General features: G+C 36.0%; 1 protein-coding gene across 9 annotated transcripts in view; it reads left to right on the plus strand.

Annotated features, from left to right (window-relative positions):
* The first annotated feature begins 328 nt into the window (after positions 1-328).
* Positions 329-19410, plus strand: part of LOC134536161 (intraflagellar transport protein 46 homolog) — a 50533-nt gene continuing 31451 nt past the window's right edge. For 2 of the 9 annotated variants that reach the window (XM_063375794.1, XM_063375811.1), the window contains exons 1-5: positions 345-556; positions 4095-4235; positions 8330-8487; positions 13214-13288; positions 17511-17739. In XM_063375794.1, the coding sequence (XP_063231864.1) occupies positions 506-556; positions 4095-4235; positions 8330-8487; positions 13214-13288; positions 17511-17739 (654 nt within the window). In that variant the 5' untranslated portion in view covers positions 345-505. Of the gene's footprint in view, positions 557-3568; positions 3653-4094; positions 4236-8329; positions 8488-13213; positions 13289-17510; positions 17740-19410 lie in introns of all 9 variants that reach the window. The other 7 variants (XM_063375802.1, XM_063375818.1, XM_063375833.1 and 4 more) reach the window with 5 other exon arrangements.

Below are 19410 nucleotides of genomic sequence, written 5' to 3' on the forward strand. Positions count from 1 at the left end.
GTTTAAGTTAAATGGGAAATGGCCTCGAAAGAAACATGTTCACCTAGGTCGTTGGTGTAACCGCACTCAACAGCTGAACATGTTCACCTGAAGTAGTTCAGACTACCGTGTAACCGCGCCCATAGAATGAATTCAAACCTCTATGAATATAACCTTCATTCTCATAAGGTGGGTTGATTATATTTAACAAATTTAATTTAAATAAAATTATAGACAGTATTATATACTTTTAGTAGAATGCGCAAATTTTATAATATCTATATTTACACAACAGTATAAACTCTATCCCAATAAACTAGAAACGTAGTTTCATTTCATCGTTTTTTTGGTGGTCGCATGAAAAAAGAGGGAGGGAGAAATTGTGTTGCCTTGGCAACGCAAAGGAAAACTCAGTTATTGATGTTACCCTGACGTTACCATGTTTTTAAAATATTTCTGATTTGTTAAATTGTTGTTTATTACTTTATGAGTTTGGTTAACTGGTGAATGCAAATTATTTACAACAATGTCGATACATAAAATTGACGAAGATCGTGATATATCTCCAATGGTAAAGGTAAACAAAGTAAACAAGCAATAGTCAGTAGTAGAGCTATAGGTATGTGATTGAGATAGTAGTAGCAGCAGTTAAGACGATGGAGAAGTTACAGATTGGGAAATAGAGGGATACACAGTATTCAGAAAAGACAGAAGTTTGAGAGGTGGATGGGTAATGGTTCTCGTACGGGGAGAGCTGGAGGCGGAAGTCAAATGGTTGGAACAGAAAGAGGTGCTTCATCTGGAGGTTACAGGTAAAAAGAGGAAAATGCAGCTGTTTGCAGTTTACAGGCTAATGGGCGATGGGGGGAATGGAAGTGGAGATGTTGCTGGAGAAGCCAGATATGCTGAAGGAGAGCAGCCTGGTAGTGGTAGTGAATAACATAATCTCCCAGGGATCCAGTGGGAGTGTTGTAAGGCACTAGTAGGGCTTTTGGGGCAGTGGAGGGTAACCAAACTAGTGAATATGAGTCTAAACCGGGTAGTGCTGGGGAATACAAGGATGGGTGGGGGAGCAGAAGAATCAATATTGAATGTGGTAATGTCAAACCTGAGGAGCTAGCTAGATGGTGGAAGGAATAAGTGACAATGATATACCCATAGTAGAGATCTGCTTGGAGCAGGTCACAAAAAGCAGGGGTAAATCAATATGGTGGTTTGGGAGGGCAGTACAAACAAGGGTGGAGGAGTATTTAGATAGATTTTGACCAGATAGATTTTGTGTGTTTAAGGATATTCTAGGAAGTCCACAGGAACAATATGTACCATGGAAAATGATCAAAGTGGGGAGTTACCCACCTTTTTATTGTAGGGAAATCCTAAAATTAAAGAGGAAGGGGAGAAGGTTACATGCATTGGGTAGGAAGAGAGGAAAGGAGATAGTATTGGACAGATTAAAAGGAATTTCAAAACAGATGACTATAGAAATTAAAATAGTGAAGTAAATGTATTTAGGAGATTTGATGGTGCAGGGAATCAAGGAAAACTGGCAGTAGTTGTACGTGTTTGTTAGGATTACGAAGGTCACAGGTGCAGTGATACCGATACTTAAGAATCAGGAAGGGGAAGTTGCAGTGGGAACCAAGGTGAAGGCGGACATGGTGGCAAAGCAGTACCTGTCAGTGTTTGAGACAGGAAAACAGTGGGAAGGGATTAGGGCAGAGCAAGGTACAGAGCAATATGAGGAACAGTTGAAGGTAAGGAAGGAATAAACCAAGATAAAAGGAAAGCCATAGGCTAGGATGGAATAAACAAATGGACTGGTAAAACTGGAGGGAGAAGCCATGGCAATGTACCTGGGGGTATAATTCAACAGATCACTGGAGGAGAGTAAATTACCGTAGGAATGGCAGGAGGCGGTGGTTGAATGTATATACAAAAAAGGAAGCAATAAAGTATTACATCAGCAGAAGGAAAGATCATGGAGAGACTAGTGCACAGGTATGTAGTAGGTGAGATAGACAGGAGGCAGTGGCTGGACAAGAGACAGCATGGTTTCCAGAGGGGCCACTCAAGCGAAACACAGCTGACGGGCCTGCTGGAGGAGTTAGTGAAGTAGAGTAGACATGGGACAGCAGATCGATGCCTGTTTCATAGATTTTGAAGGTTTCCCATGAGAAATTGAAGAAAGTGTGTGATCCATAAGGGACAGAAGGGCGGTGGAATGGATTGGTGATTTCCAGTAGGAACATGACACGGAGGGTACCTACATGTAGAGGATGAGATGTCTGAGGAGGGAAGTGTCTTATCAGGGGTGCCGCAGGGCAATTTGCTCGGCCCACTGCTCTTCACCATCATGGTGAACGGTTTAGGAGAGGGAATAGAAGGGCTTATGAATGTCTTTGCGGATGACTGCATAGTGTATGGGGTTGCTGAGAAGGTAGGGTTGCAGGAGGATTTTAATAGGCTGGAAGTGTGTGTGGAGAGAAATGGCATGAAGATAAATATGGGCAAGACGAAAGTAGTGGTACTGGGAAGAAGAATGTTAATAAGAGGGTATACCACTGGGGAGTTGTAATAGGTTAGGCCTCTGGGGTGGGAAGAGGAAGTGTATAAGGTTGCTAAGAAGAGCAGACAGGCCCTGTGCATGATGGGATGAGTGCTTAGGAGAGAAAGCAGTAATTTAAAGGAAAAGGTATATTCACCAGTGGTTTTGCACCATGCTAGATTACACAGTGCTGCTGCAGCAGTGTGGGACCCACATACAGCAGTGCTTGAGACTTGAGAGGAAGCTGGAAGGGGTGCAGAGGAGGGCAGCTAGGTGGGTGAAGGGTATGTAGAGGAGAATTGATAGTGAGTGATGGAAAGGGAGATAGTTTTAATAGTCCAACAGAGCTGATGAAGGAAGTGGGGTGAGAGACCCTAATGGTCAGAAGGCATAATGAGAGGCTAGTTAGGATGTACCAAGTGCTGAGTTGGGTGGGAGGGGGGGAGAGCTGGGGAAACGAGGTGCAATGGGGATGCATAGAAGTAGGAGGTAGAATTATAGCAAGGACTTTAAGGAGAGAAGAAGAATGGAAAGGGGGAGAAATTCTGTGGTAGTGATAATGGTAAGGAAATGGAATATATTGGGGGAGGAGTGTGTGTTGGCTGGGAGTGTTATGCAATTGAGAAAAGTGAGAGGGAAGTAGGGAGAATGCTTGCCACTGGTTTTTTTTTTTTTGCCCATTTGCAGAAAAAAATCAATAATATGCTGGTTAATTTCAAGCAAAGCAACACAAGTGCAGAAATTAACAGAAATTGTGTTATATTTAGGGTGAAAACATTTTATAAAATCTTTTTATGTTCTAAAAAATTTGTATGTTACTGGCCTTAAATAATGATAGTTTTAAGGGTGAAAGCTTTTATAGCTGCCAAAATTTTGTAGGATTGCTCAATATTTTTATATTCGCAGGATAGGCCTCAAATTGGCAGTGTACAAATTATTCTATTGGTTATTTCATCCTGGCCATGAGACTGCCTTCATAGAAGTACCTATGAGATATGTACACTATTCAGCTGTACAATGAAAGCTGTGTTAATTTCTTTTTAGGTGCAAATTGGATTCCAGTTAGGGCAGCATTGTGCAAATATTGGATGAATACAAGAAACCTCCTTTTGATTGTTTCAGTCAAAGGTACTTACCAGTCACATTAAACAAAATATCTTCTCAAACTAAGCCAGCTGTTCACACAATCTTGAAGTATTTTAAGTGTTTATATATAACCCAACCGACTATTCTCAGATATCAGAGTAGTTGTAATGTAGCTAAACTAACCTAATTTAACCACCCGTTAAAACGGTAGCCTACACTACTGGTAAACTACTGGAAGTATCATGAGGTCTTAGGGAATAATTCGAAAACATTTTAGTGAATGTAAAAAAAATGGGAATTTTTAATTATTTTATGAAAGGGGGATATCCTTAAGTATTTCTGTGTCCTAGTTATATGCTCTCTGATGACCTTGTTGCGGGCGAGACATAAATAACAAGTTAAACAAACATGATCGAGGCATGAACTTGTAGACTGGCACTTTGGGTGGACTGACACATCTTGTACAGTCTGGGCTCTCTTGTAGCTGTCGTCGCATATGTACGGCAGTTTCGATGCAGGAGATGGGAGATCACTCTCTCCAGACGGTACTGACTACAGTTTTCAAGACGTATCCAATGTTCAGTTACCATATGGGCATGGGTTACAAGATTGTTATGACCAGCAGGTATGAATTCCTCCTTTATGATTGTTGCATCTGCATGCACAATATGTTTTGTAGGTCTTTAGCGGTTTTGCATGAATCTCTCAAATCTAAGTACTTAAATTAATCAGTATAGTATACTTAGTTTTGCAGTGGTTTCATTTTAGTGCCGTTATGCCAATTTTTAAATGCTTGTTTACTTATAGTTAACAAATCCCAAATTTTTTTTAAGGCGTCAGATAATTTTCTTCTTACCATTTTTAGGCATTCAGTCAGCCTATTTGTCTGGTCTATAACTCAATACCATGCATGTACCTTATGTGTAAACAGCATCAGAATTCAATGCAGTTAATCAACAAAGATGTGTCAACTTGAGAAAAATTTATAAATTCATATGTAGGGCTGTAGGATGGGTTCTGAATATCATGACTGTGCTGACCCAAGATGGTTTGGTTTTCTTTTACAAGATGAATTAATTTAATAGTTTTTAAAAGTAATTTTTATGAATGGGTCTGGTACTCATTGACATATTATGTTTATGAAAATGTTACTCAGATAAAAGTTTGTATATAAAGACATTACATACGCACTTTTTTCTACAATAATTGTTTCATGCAAAGATTTTTTTATTGTTTAGGATTTATTTCTTCACACTGAAAATTATTTCTTGGTCTTAGCCTTTAATGTTTGCTTTAATGAAAGCTTAATATGATCTGTAGAAATATTTTTCATTCCTTTCCATTAAGTTTGAATAGGACACATAGATAATTTGAAGAATAATTTGATTGATCATCCTATTTATAATCATCCCCCAGAACGTTTCTGTGTGTATCACAATTTAACAACATAGGCATCCACAGTAGTAACTTGAGACAGTGAATAATGCTACCCCATTACTAGCTTACATTTTTATTTCTTAACTGTGCTAGTCCACCTTAGCAATGCAGGCCTGTTTCATTCAGTCGTTGAGTTTTCAGACACTGTGATAGCTGATGCATCACTTTTGTAGGATTCAATAATTGTAACACCCCGGCATTACTCACATTCACAAATTCTGAGTTGGTATCCACTGTTATCTGTGCTTAACTGTGCGACACAGAATATTATCAAGCAAAACAAAAAAATAATCCCATTTTTGAACTATTTTTGTGGTAAGTTATTACTGGTTATGAATAATCTAATAGTAACTGAAAATTTGCCTCCGGCATGTCTATCTTTTTCATGTTCGTAAGCTGCTGTGCATTATGTGAAACAGATTAAAAATTTTGAATTTTTAGAAATTATTATTGCTTAGTGTAGCAATGCATGACATTATTTTAGATGTATTTGTTGCCTTATAGTTATGTCATAGCAGTTTGTAGTTGGTATTTACAATTTTAAAGTATTTTACACATTTACAAGAGAGGAAAAAGTATCAAGTCATACATGTAAAGCACACTTTGCATTATTTCAAACAAATAAGGATTTATGTTTGCAGTAGGTTGCAAACAATGTATTATGATTTTTTTTTAACTCCTAACCTCTTTACGCTTGTAGCTTGAATCATAATTCAGGAGAACACAAAATGCTTACGTACTTTCCACAGTGGAAATATTGTCATGAAAAACCATAGTGCTAACATGCTTATTATTTTTATTTTTTATTTTATTTAGTCAGTCATTTTTTGTACGTTCAAAGTGAATCATGGACATGTTGATATAGAGCAGTCTTGTATGCTTTTAGTGCTCGTTCTCAGCCTGAAATAAATAGTGGTGTCTGAGAAGAATGTATTGACAAAAGTTCTGCAGTGCCTCGAGAACATGACTTGACCCCTTAAAGGGGCAATGCTAGTGATTAGTGCAGTCAACACCTGGGGATAAAGAATCTATGTGCTCAGTGTTAAGGCTTGATTTCACTTGCCGTATTGGTTTTCTTTTTGTTTCCATTACTTTAATTTAAGAGCCTTTCTTGTTAATTTTCCATAATAGCTCTCTTGCATTTATGTTTTGTCAGGACTTTGCCCCAAATATTTACCAAATGTTAGCTAATAGCAATGAAAGTAATGAAATTTTTGAAGTGAAGCTTCTTTGGGCACGATGGGAGTAAAATTTCAAGGCTGAAATTTAATTCAATGTTTTCGTGGAACATCGTTGTGTAATGTTTCTATTGCAAAAAGGATGGAGAATAGGTTGCGTACAGTGCAGAGAACTTGTCGGGTTCCAATCCTGAGCAGGCTCCACGTGTTGGCGTGTGGCTCAGGTTGAACTCTGCCATGCTTCAGGGATAGGCGGGTCGCGGCGGTAGGGACCCGCCTGTGCCGGACACCTCCCGACTTGCTGGCATCTAGTAAGGGAGTATTTGGGCATAGGGCAACACAACAGAGTTTAAGGTTATTGTGCACCGTGCCGCTGGCCATATTCGCAAAAAAAAATGGTGTTCTTTCAAGTACTTATGTATTTTTTTTTTAATTACTTGGTTAAATCAATATTGTTAAACAATGTTATAGGCTATGAGTATTGTTTTAGCTGTGTAACTAAATTATTTATTGATATCCTAGGCAGTTATTTTGAAGTGAGTAATCATTATGTTAATTCATGTTTATTTAGAAAATTGTCTTCTTTCTCTCTTTGCCATTTTAACCCATATGATTTACTTACGAGACGAGGTTTGAAATCCTAAAGAAGTTTCACTTCTATCACATGTAATGTGTTACACTTTTTTTTTAATCTTGATCACTTACGTTACATTTTTCAGCTTGCAAATAAAATTCATGGAATTTGTGACCTAAAAAATACAAATGTGTACCCGTAATAAATTCACAGCAATAGCCTTGTGTGAGTAGTAGTGAATGACAAGAAAACTAAAATACCAACAGGGCAGGAAGACCAAGCCTTAAAGAATCAGCAGCAGTTGTAGGTGTTCCATGGGGTGGGAAGTCACTTGTGATTTCATTTCACCGCTCTCTCATTATCATAGTTTCTGTCCTGTTAACTGAGACCTGTTCTCTCATGTCGACCATGTACTCATGCCTGAATTTTCCATGCCATCAACCACTCATGGATGGCGTGTTGATGTTTCAGGTTCGGTGAAAGTAATTCATGGTGAAAAAATCACAGATAAAGATAAATTAAATAATTATAATAAATTAAAGATATAGCTTAAAACTCACCATTCATCTCATACAAGTATATAAAATAGATTGTTTCCTTGTACCGGTAACTTACAAAATCGATTGTGTGACATATTACCTGAAAGAAATATAATACCTTTCGTTGTTTATTGCTCTTGTCTGTTTTGTAATCTCATACAGAAAAGTAAAATGTGAAGAAAGGTAGGATCTAATTAATATCCTCTTAAATTTTTATTTAAATTCTTTCACATTTAAAAATTAGGCATCTTTTAAAAGGTAATTTTTCCATGACAATTTATTTGTACAAGTAAAACACAACATGTTCCAAAAATACATTTTTGAAGTTATAATCCTTTAGGAGCATTAAGGTGGAAATTTAGCATGCAGCAAGATGTGCACACACTAGGAAATTTAAAATATGATGCAAATTTTGTTCCATTATGTTCAAATGCAAGATATACAACAAAGCTGTGGTTTATTTTCAAATTAATGAAAAATAGTTAATGAATTAAACAAATTGATAAACATATGCTCATATATATATATATATTTTTAAAATTGAACTAATAATGCTGAAACAAGAGAACACATCAATTTCATTTTCTTCATATTTACTTACAATTTATTAACTTGAGAATATGGTTTTAGAACATTAATGGCTTTTATGAAATTCATTACTGTGTTGTTTCTCTTTAACGTTACAGATTTTTGTGCTATCTTTTCCTTTAGATGTTAACTAGGTGTTTTATTTAATCATGCCAAAGAAATATAACTTCTAATGTATGTACATAAATATAGGCGCCTTTTATTTTATGGTTTATGTCAGACATATATGTTGAGAGTTTGATAATGTATTCAAGTATTAGCTGAGATTTACTTGAGATAAATTATATCAGCTTATATACATTGGTAATAATTTAAACCCTGAACCTATTGCAACTAAAGTTTCAATAGGTATGTATATGTAGGCTCTCTCGTTAATCAAATTTTGATATGTTTTTGTTTGAAGGCTGGCACATCAAGCATTCTCGGGGCTGGAACCAAGCGCTCAGTTTCGCGGATGTCATCTTTGTCGCGCAATCTGAATCAGAGGGTTTCCGATCAGTCAGACAACAGCGAAGAAGAAGATGATGAAGAGTTGGATGTGCAGGCGACCACATTGGAAGGGTGAGCGACAAAAGAGATGCTGTTTTGGTAATACTTTGACACGGAACTATAGTTGGACGTGCTTAACATGTCGATCACTGCATGTGAACGTCTGTCTGTGACAATTGCCCGATACCACGCTTTGTCAGAGATTTGACGACAAGATGTAATCGCGAATCACGGTACGCCACTGCATGGACAAAAGTGGGAAATTATGTACAATCCTTTCATTTGTTTAAAGAAAAAAAAAAATTTTTAAAAAGCTTCTTTATATGTACAGTTTCTCCATCAATTGTTTCCTACCTACTGTAAAAAGTTAGTATTTTTAATAATAAAGTTCAATTTTAAAAGTTAACACAGGTTAACATTTTCTCTGCTAACAAATAGAATAACAGAAAGAGATAGAAAATTAATTCATTTGATCTCCTTGCATGTGGGTCCATGTGTAGTAAAATGAATTATGACCTATTAGGTTAAGAAACTGACCAGATATTAAAAGCTAATAGTGTTTTTAACTGCAGCAAATAATTAGAGTAATCAGTTCTAAACAAAATTTCAAATAAAAAAGCGTGTCATAACTACAAGGAAAGAACAAACATACTTAGCCTACTAGAAATTCTTTGGTACTAAAATACGTATAAATATTACATTCACTGCAGCTCGCTTGCATGTGACTTATTTTTTTAAGTTACAATGGGCTGTCAAGTACTATCTACTGAATTATGTATAAGATGATTAATTAGGTAGTTAGAGACCACACAGGGCACTTGTATGATGATGGTAAGGCTGTGTTTCAAACACATCACTCATTTTCAAACCGTAACAAAAGTTCGATGAGAGGAATATCACAGTCAACTTCACAAACGTTTCCATGTAGGAAGAGGGTTCTTGGTGGCCATTATTACTAACGTAACACGATCATGTAGAGTGAGGTTGTGGTTTTGTTCCGGGCACCTCTGGAATTAATTTTATTAACAGCAAGTCAGTTCACTATGTTGGGTTTCGCATCATCATAAGCCCCTGATATCTGTACAACAAAACTGTTCTGTATCATTTACCGTTTTCACATATGTGAAACAGAAGTTGCTCTCAAGTTTGCCAAAAAGCAGCCTGTATATTTAGGTTTAGATAATGTCAATTTCAACAAAGTAAAGGTAAATATGAAGCTAGCATTCCCAACTGTAAAATCGTATCTTCTAGACAGTTGAAACAGAATAATAATATTTATTCCAACATCTCGTAATGCAAGTTTGTTACTTATGGTAAAAATAACTAATTTTAACCATAAAATTTAAGCTGTCAGGAATAATTTAAGAATGTGATTATAATGTTTATCAAATTTCGCCCTACAATGTGTACTGCAACATGTTTGTTTTGACAGTTTATTTATTTATTATTATTTACGATTTATTTTATTTTGTTTGCTCTATGTATAATATTATTTATTTTCAGAAACGACAATATTTTGTTATGTATGTCTATGGAAAATTGATTCTTTGGATTTTTACCGGACTATTTGAACGATGTATTGTTGATACCCCTCTAAGGACTAATGGACTTGGAATCTGTAAACGGTAAAATTAACGCCGTGATTTTATTATGTAAATTATTATTTTAATATTTATGTATTTAAATTATAAGTGAAATTTTGTTATCCGCACAATTGTTGCGTTCGGAGTTCACGTTTTCGGTAAGAAATTAAGTAACAGAATTGGTCCTTTTGGCCAATCACGGGCCACCATTTAAAAGTTTAGTCTTACTGGTTTATTTGAGGAAACTAGTAAGAAAGAGAGTTCTTAATGGCCAGCTGAATGAGCGGCAACTTCGTGACGTCGGCGATTTTAAATCCTGAAAATTAGCTATTTAGCATCAGGCATCCCGGATAGAGGATGATAATTATGAACCATTAGGGAGTTCAGAATATTGAAATAGGATTTATCTAAAAAGATAAATAATATAGGAGTGAATAACGTGAGTAATAAAAGTGCCCAGATTTTTGTGTCTCTAATCTTATGCACGAATCACGCAACTCCCGTTTTTATGTCGCATCGTCGCCGAAACTTAATATAAACTTTGATCTCATGAATTTAATTGACATTTATAGATGATTTAAATAATACTTGGACATAAATTTTACGAATTTATACACTAATTAACAGACTCAGTGGTCCTATAGATGAGAGGCTCTGAGCTCTGCCGATGACTTTTGAACCTAACTAGCCGAGGTAAATTGATTTTAAGTTCCCTAAAAACATTAATTAAAAACTGTGTAGTGCCAACGAACCCAAATAAAGACTTTTGAAAATATTTTAAATGTGCGCAACATAACTCCTGGTAATTGAACTTTTATTGAATTCCTATGATGTCAATGTTAAGTTAGGTTGTTGTTTGAATATGAATAATAATTAAATATATTAATAAGATTGAAACCTTTTAAATCGTTTTTACATTGGGAATAAAATAATTCTATATTTAATATTCGAAGTGTTGTGTTATGTTATTTGTAATTTCACCTACCCAGTGTGTATTTATGTATGTTCCTAACCAATCAAGTGACACCTAACTGTGACCTACATGACATCAACACTACCAGTGGAGACCCACACAATTAAGAAATAAAATTTATTACACAGTTTTTATTCAGCCCAACGTTTTAGTGTGTGGGGCCTCAAGCAGGAAGTAGCTCTACATAGTTATTTGGCACTCCAAGTGGGGCCTAAACTCCTACAGTAGCTCTACAAATGCAGGTCTTAATTATTTTGAATGAAATGATTTCAAGGGATGGGTAGGCAGCTGACCCATAGACCTGTAAGTCTGCTAGCTATCTTGTTTTCATTATTAATAGTTTCATAGTCAGTGTGTTAGTATGATATTGGACCAGCAAATATCTTTATCTATGTTTAATCTTTCTTTTCAACACCAGGTTGTTTTGTATCATTGTGAAGCTATTTCACATTAACAAATTTTAACCAACTAAACAAACAGTCTCCACCAGGTGGTTTTGCTGTGAACTACCAAACATCTAAAACATGCTCAGAAATGATATATTAACTCTCTAAATTAAAGGTAAATTAAAGGTCTGAGGAAGAGAGAAGAAACTGTTTTTTGTTAGAGAGTAACTCGAACCGTCCCAGTGACCCACAGCAGATGCCAATAGGCGGAGCAGATTCATAATCGCATAAGCCCATATATTTTTAAGATGATAAATTTAATTTATAGTAATTACCTAATTACCTGTCTTTTGGTAAGATGTCACGTGGTATTGTATCTTGAGGTATTACCTTCCTTACCTGTCCTCGCACTCACACATTTGCACGTGTATGTCACATAATTTTTTTAAGCTAAATTTTAAAGCTTTGGTATGATATTTTGTGCCTCAATGTTTGATTTGATGTTTCATATGCTTATAAATTTGTTATAACCTCTGATATTTAGTGTGTATACTTAATACAGAGTTCTGCTTCCAAATATCCCAAACAGAAGGGATCACATCATCATTTGCCTTGTACTTATGATTTTATTGGCAGGATTGAAGTCTCCATCAACTAATTGTAGTTAGCATAGGTTTTAGATTAATTTTCATATTTAATTTGGTGTGATTTAGGAATGATTTTTTGAAGACCAATGCTTATCTATATTTTTTGAAGGCCAATGCTCAACTGTGTTTTTTCCTTCTTAATTTAGCTTATTACAACTGGTCTTAAATAACCTTATTTTGGATGTTAATTTTCCATTGGTATATTTTTATATATATATATATATATATATATATATATATATATATATATATATATATATATATATATATATATATATATATATATATTAACATTCAATAATCAGTCAAAATTACTCATCTGGCATGGGCATGGTCCCCAACCTTTCGTTGTACTTCTTTTCCTGGCTCCAGGACCTGGACTCCAGGTTTGCTATGAATTTTATCACCCAGTAGTAGTAGAACTTCATAACAGTGGCTCAACAAGTTGTGCTTTAGATACACATTAGATTTACTTCATTAGATAAATGTTAGTGTTGAAGGAACAGCAATTTAGAACTCTCAAAAAAGAAAAAGAAACTACCTTCCTATAAACAGCTAGGCCTGAAGTTAGTAATTTTATAATAACCATACAGATAAAACCATCTCAGGTTGGTAATTTTTTCTTTTTTAATTAAGGTAGTACTTAATATTATGGTTTAATCCTCCATGATGAAATAGTAGTTATATTAAACATACAATTGTAAAAGATTTGTTTTATCCTTCTAATTTTTAATTTTTGGAGAACCTGGAGATAGTATAAAATCTCAGTCCCTGGTATTAAGGCTAATGAGTTTATGCTGCACAGTTACTCCAAATGAAGGCCTATTATAGTGGAATCCAAACTATTTGGGTATTTACTCAGTCCATTAAAATATCATACTCCAGTTTGGCATGAAACCAATGTCCTCATGCTCCTCATATGAGCATTAAGCCTTAGCGATTACAGCAACTAAGGGTTTACAAGCGATACATAGTATGTACTTAATTTAATATTACTGATCTAATTTTACAATGTACAGCATTGCTTGAAGTTATTAAATGTAATCATTGTGTAAAGGTAATAGATTTGCTGCCGAACATTGTACGAGATATCTTTTATTAATCCCACAACCCCTTGTGCCTATGAGTGTGGGATTTAATAGTGATGTTTGTGTGTAGCTGATTATAATAGCTTATTCATTAGGTAATATCTATTTAGATTTGTTGCAGAACATATGATCCCTCGGAATTTGATCATCTACAAGTGTCTGAAGAAATAAAAGATCTTTTCCAGGACATAACTCGGTAAGTAGGCTTGATCACAAAATTGTTGTCTGATGCTTTGTATATTAATTCTTGCAATTTAAATATACATTGTCTTTGGGTCTGACCTGTATACTTGGTGAGCAGTGCTTCTGGGTGGTCTTGGGTTTGATTTATGGCCAGGTCAGGTATTTTTTACTTGGGTTCGGATTGGTTGTCGTTCTGCCCATACACCTCCATTCTGCAGAAGTGGTGATCCACTGCAGAATTATCTTGCTTAGTCTGCCCTAGTTCCATCAGGGTTATGGCTAAGGATTGAAACAAGACTCCAGGTCGATCTCCTCCCTAATGTTATTGAGCTTCTGTTAGCATCGCTCCTTCCTCATTGACATGTGGCCTCTTCCAAAGGTTGGTGGGGAGAGGTGGGTGTGTACGGTATTTGTTTACTATTGTTGTATTGTTTGTCTCTGTTGCGTTAGTAAAGATATGTTGATCTGTGAAAGGGCTTATTCGTATAGCCAATGGCAACACTTCTTGTTACAGCCAATGGTAGACATCATTACAGTCAATAAAAAAGCGTACTAAACCATTTTACATTTGCTGTCATTTCAATTCTGAGATATGTCTGATGATCAGTGCACAATTGAAATTAATTATATCAGTTTCCTTAATAAACAGTTTCATTGACCAAAATGGACTTTAAAAGTCAATTTTTTTGTTGCAATTCTGAGATTAAAAGTGGACAGACAAGGTGCAGAAATAATCTTAGAAAAGTAAACACTTGGATGATTCAGAAATATCCAAATATAGCATTAAAGCATAAAATATGTAGTTCATGCAGAAAAAATATTTCAGAAATGCTAGGTCCATAACTGAAACAGATGGAGAGACAGAACCTGAGTTACTAAGTGAAGATCATTCAGAGGTAGAGGTGCAGAGTGAGAAATGGACTGATAGTGACACAAATTTGAAAATTCTGAATTCTGAATTACTTTCTCTTGGCAAATCTTCTGCAATAAAAAAGATTATGTTTTGTACAGTACGGTAAAAAGAAATTTAAGAAAATTGGTAAAGTTATAAAAGACTATTATGGTGTTCCAGAATGTGAAAATCATGATTTACTAGTTGAAAGAAAAATTTCAATAAACCAACCTAAGAAGTTTAAAGGTCCAAATACAAACAATTTTGCCTAAAACCTGGAGTGTTTATAAAATTCAGAAATAATTGTCTAACATATTAAATGGCACGAGAATTTAAATTTATGTGGTAGAGCAGAGTGTTTTAGCAACTCAAAATTCTATACCGAAAAAAACTCAGTGATATTACAATCAGAAACGTTATTGCATACTAATAGTGATGAAGTGAGATGTTGTTTACCATGGAAAAAAAGTAAAGTAATTGAAAAATTATGAAGGTTGACCTATGAACAGCAACAGGTTGGAAATATTTTCTGGAGATGGTCACCACTAAGATAAAATCATTTTCCTTTGGTACGCAGCCTTAACATTAACCAAGCGCTTCACTTGATTGTATACTTTCACATTTTTTTGGAAATTGCGAAAGTGAAACATTATACCACTAGGATAACCTGTAAACATATTTGTGAAATTATTACATTTATGCACCTGAAAAAACAGTATTACTGTACATAATATGCCCGTGCCAAAACATGCCTTCTTCTGTTAATTCCGCACTTCCTTGCCATAGCAGTGGCATATGGGTAGAAAAATGCTACAGCAATAAATTGTGTGTGTGTGTGTGTGTGTGTGTGTCTATATATATATATATAAAACTTTTCTGAGATATTCAATGTTAAAAGTTACAGTGTCTGACCTTGAAATAGTAATCTGTCACAAGGAGGCCATGTAGGATATCGATCAAAAGCTGTTTCTCTTAGCTTTTACATGATGTGTGAATTTTTGCTGTACTACAACTAGGGAAAATTTACAGCCCTTTATGAATGTGTGTGTGTGTGTGTGTGTGTGTGTGTGTGTGTGTATATATATATAAACAAAAATTTTGGATTTTTATTATTTCTGTATCTTCGACAATTTCAAAAATAAAAATTTTAATAGGGAATTTGAAGTCTAATTGACTTGGATAGTTCGTTCCAGGTATGTACAGTAGTCATGGAAAAATATTTTGAGTATACAGCTGTCTTATGTTGTATGATGAGCAAAGAACAGTTTCTCTCGTGCCGACACCATGATGTGAACCAAGGTACTGAAACTTGTCAGCAAGAAAGTACAGGGGTTTGTGTCATTAATATTTTCTTAAGAAGTAAATTGCAATGGAATTGTCATTTTTAAAGTTTTAGCCAAAAGAACCTAATGTGACATGGGAGAAGTGCTCATGACTCTTTAAATTATAAATAAAATGACACACATATTCTAAATATGCTGCAACCTTTTGCATTGCTCCTCGGTCAAATTGCCATGAACTGTATCACAGTAATCAAAAATTGAATTATGAGAAACTAAACAAAATAATTTTTAACACAGGTTGGCAGAAGCTTTTTCATTTTTATCAGATGTTTTAGGCCACGCACATTGCCAAACACCTTTTTACTTATCAGTATTATATGCTGTGACGAGTTAGGGTGATACCTAAGTTTTAACCTGCTGGTTAAATGGCCAATTTTTGTTTATCTAAGATTTTATCAGGGATGCTAAGTGAATTTATTAGACATCATAACATTAGTCCCTTGCATTTTACCTGCGACTTAAAAAGATTAATTTGCAAACCATTATTTATTAAAATACCATCAAGATCCATATTTAACGTACCATTTATTAAATCTCGAGGTGGAAAAGATATGTAAACTTGTAAATCACTCACACATAAGTGGTATCAACAGTGATACCTAACTTTGTTTTCATTCACAGCCTTTTAAGTCATTTGAGAAGCATATCAAAGAAATTTTAATGAACATTAGTACATACACATTGTACACGTGATGGTGTGGTTCCTGATAAATATTATGCAACAATATCAACAAATGTTAAATGAAACACAAAAAAGTTTTTATTGATTCCTACATAAGTGCTACAAAATAGGTCACTATTTGTATAAGTATTGTTACGATTATTAAAACAATAATCGTCGTGGGAAAACTACTGGGTTCGTAAATGGATAGCCCAATTAAAAATTTTACTACACAGTTTTATTTATTGCTAATATTTACATCACTAACAAATAATCTTCTAAAAATGCCTAATAATCAATTACACTTAAAAGTGTTTACTCTCCAGTCACTCTGTTTTTATACACTGCACACCTCACTGGGCCGCACCTCTGGCGCAACTCTCGCCGCAGCACCCTTCATTGACCTCCGTCACAGGACTCCATCGCTGCACTCTGCCGCCGCCGCCGCACTTCCCTTCGCCGAGGATCCCCTCAATGCTTCGCTCGGAACTCCGCCGCACCCGCGGCACTATTGCCCAGACACTCGTCCTGGAACTGAACTCCACTCGGGGGCCGGCATCCCGGGCTTATATAGGCCCAGGCGCCACTTCTAGAAGTGTCGAGCGCGGCTGGGGCCGGTCGCGTCATTCCGCGCTGACGCGACAGCAGAATTCTCGAGAAAGGCGTCGGCAGCTCGCAGAACTCCCCAGCTGTCAGGTGTTAGATAACTGCCCCGAGACAGAGCGCCGCGCGGGGAGTGGAGGGAAGGAGGGGGGAAGCGACGACCCTTGTAATCTACCAAGCGCGCGGCACGTCTCACGTTGCAGCGGCCACGTGACATCAGTGGCCGTGTGGGGCCGCCAGCCAGCTCCGAAACTGCACGCGCTGCGCCCCTGCTCACGTTCGTAACATTATGATGTTGGCACTTTTACAAGTTGATTTTTATATATTTGGTATTGGTGCCAAAATCACTTTCATTAAATAAGTTTAAAGGAAAACAAAAAAACACTCTTCAGAAAACAATTATATTAGAATTTTTGATGCATATAAATCACACTGATAAACTTAAAATGCAACATAGCTCATTAGTTATTTTGTAAAGAGATTGTTTTGCTAAGTGCATATCATAGACTACAAAGCTTAAATGAAATACTTCATGTATCGTTTATCAGGCATGTGAAGTTATTAATTAAAAATTAAAAACAGCTGAAAAGCGAACGCTCTCAGCAATCAGGTGTTGTTTAGCAGCAGAGAGCAGTTGGGCTGCAAATGACACGTCACAGCGTCGAGTGTTGGGCTGTCTGCGTTGTCATGGGATAGGGAGGGGCGATCTCTCTTAACAGCCTCGGCCTGTTCCCAGCTACACACCACAGAACATAGAGCTGGACTACAAGCTATGGCCGTTCATCCCCGACTTCATCCCGGCGGTGGGGGACATAGACGCCTTCCTGAAAGTGCCGCGCCCGGACGGGCTGAACGACCTGATTGGGCTGCGTGTGCTGGACGAGCCGTGCGCCCGGCAGAGCGAGCCCGCCGTGCTGCATCTGCAGCTGCGCGCGGTCGCCAAGCAGTCGTCCGCCAAGCCCGTGGTGGGTGGCTCTCGTCGGCGGAGGTTACCTTGATAGCTGACGCATCGCGCTCGTGCGGCGAGGATTGCAGTTTTGATTCCGGTAACCCCAGCACAATTACCACAGAGTCAGTACACACTTGAAACCTTGGGAGGTCCCATTGCGTTAAGCCTCTGTGTACAACTCTGTGAATGTAAAACACAATGTCAAACACAATCGACCACCATTTTCATTTCTTTTTCTTTCTGATCGCAATGTACTCTGGCTAGATGACATTTTCTGCTGGGGGGGGAAAAAAAATATATTTCTTAACATGAACATCTTCTTCCTCTACCCTTCCGATAATCCTGTTCCGTTTTTATGTGCTCATGGATTGTTCATTGGTGTGCCTGTCTTTATTTTATGAAACAATTATGGTAAGTCAGTTATCGTAACATAGAGCTTGAAGTCAACTTTCCAGGAATTCTGTTCTCCATAAGAACAGTGTTAAAAAGCTGATATTATGGGATTTCCTAACTTTTCTAAATTACCACAAATCCACCATATTTTTTACTGTTTCGTAATATTTAGCAAATAATTATAATAAACAATGATGAATTCATATTTCCTTTTAATCACTTTTGGTTTTATAGGCTTAAATTAAAACCAAATTACAAGTCCCATGGGGCTAATTGAATAAAAAACAATTTTGTGGTGGATTGTGTGCCAAGTATAAAATCTTTAATAATATGATTTTTATTATCAACCTTGTAGCCATTAGATCAAAATATTGCAATACAAGTCACTAACGTGTGAGTCATCAAACCAAAACAAAGTATTAGGTGACCGGATCATGGCAGAACGTCTGTTCTAGAACACATGCACAGCCATATAATATGATTTTGGAATTTAAAATGTTAATAGTTTCTCATTAAGAGGTTTTGTTTCATATTAGTTCCAGAATTCTTTACTTCATCAGATTTGTTTTTAATTTCTCTTTCTTATGGAAAAAACACACAAAAGTGTTATCTTAGGAATGCTTTCTCATGAAAAAAACACGAAAGTGTCACCTTAGTTAAGCTTCCGTATAAAAAAAAACACTAAAGTGTCATCTTAGTTATTCTCTCTCATTAAAACACAAAAAAAAATTTCACTCAAAAGGTTACTTAAGTTTTGCTTTCTCATGAAGAACACAAAATGGCTACATGAATAATTTTACTCAATAATAAATTGTAGGCAATAAGTAGCCTATTTATTTAAATTTTTGAGTGATCCAAGCTCTAATTTCATTTTGCATGTAGAGTTAGCTTAAGTATTAAACTGAAACTGAATTTAGTTTAGTATGAATCCACACTAAAACTCTTGGGTTGCCAAAAGATTCAACTTTAGAAATGGCATCTTTGCACAAGCCCATAAATACATAAATAAAAGCCCCTTTGAAGATAATGTGATTGTTGACAAATCCAAAGGTTGATAGTAGTGATTAGTCAGTTGAAGTAGAGTCATGTGAACAATAGTGTTTGAATTTAGACCGAAAGAGTAATGGAATAAGGAAAAAGTTCTACAAAATTATGACCGATTATGTACTTTTTTCCCAGAAAGAGAAAAGTATAAATCTTTTTGACCTCACTATTTTTTTTTGTGACTAAAGTGACCGTGCCAATGAGTCATTGTGACATCTTTATGCAATTTTGCTGACAGCTATGGATTAGA

Source organism: Bacillus rossius, chromosome 1 (genome assembly GCF_032445375.1).
Source record: "Bacillus rossius redtenbacheri isolate Brsri chromosome 1, Brsri_v3, whole genome shotgun sequence".
Lineage (NCBI taxonomy): Eukaryota > Metazoa > Arthropoda > Insecta > Phasmatodea > Bacillidae > Bacillus > Bacillus rossius.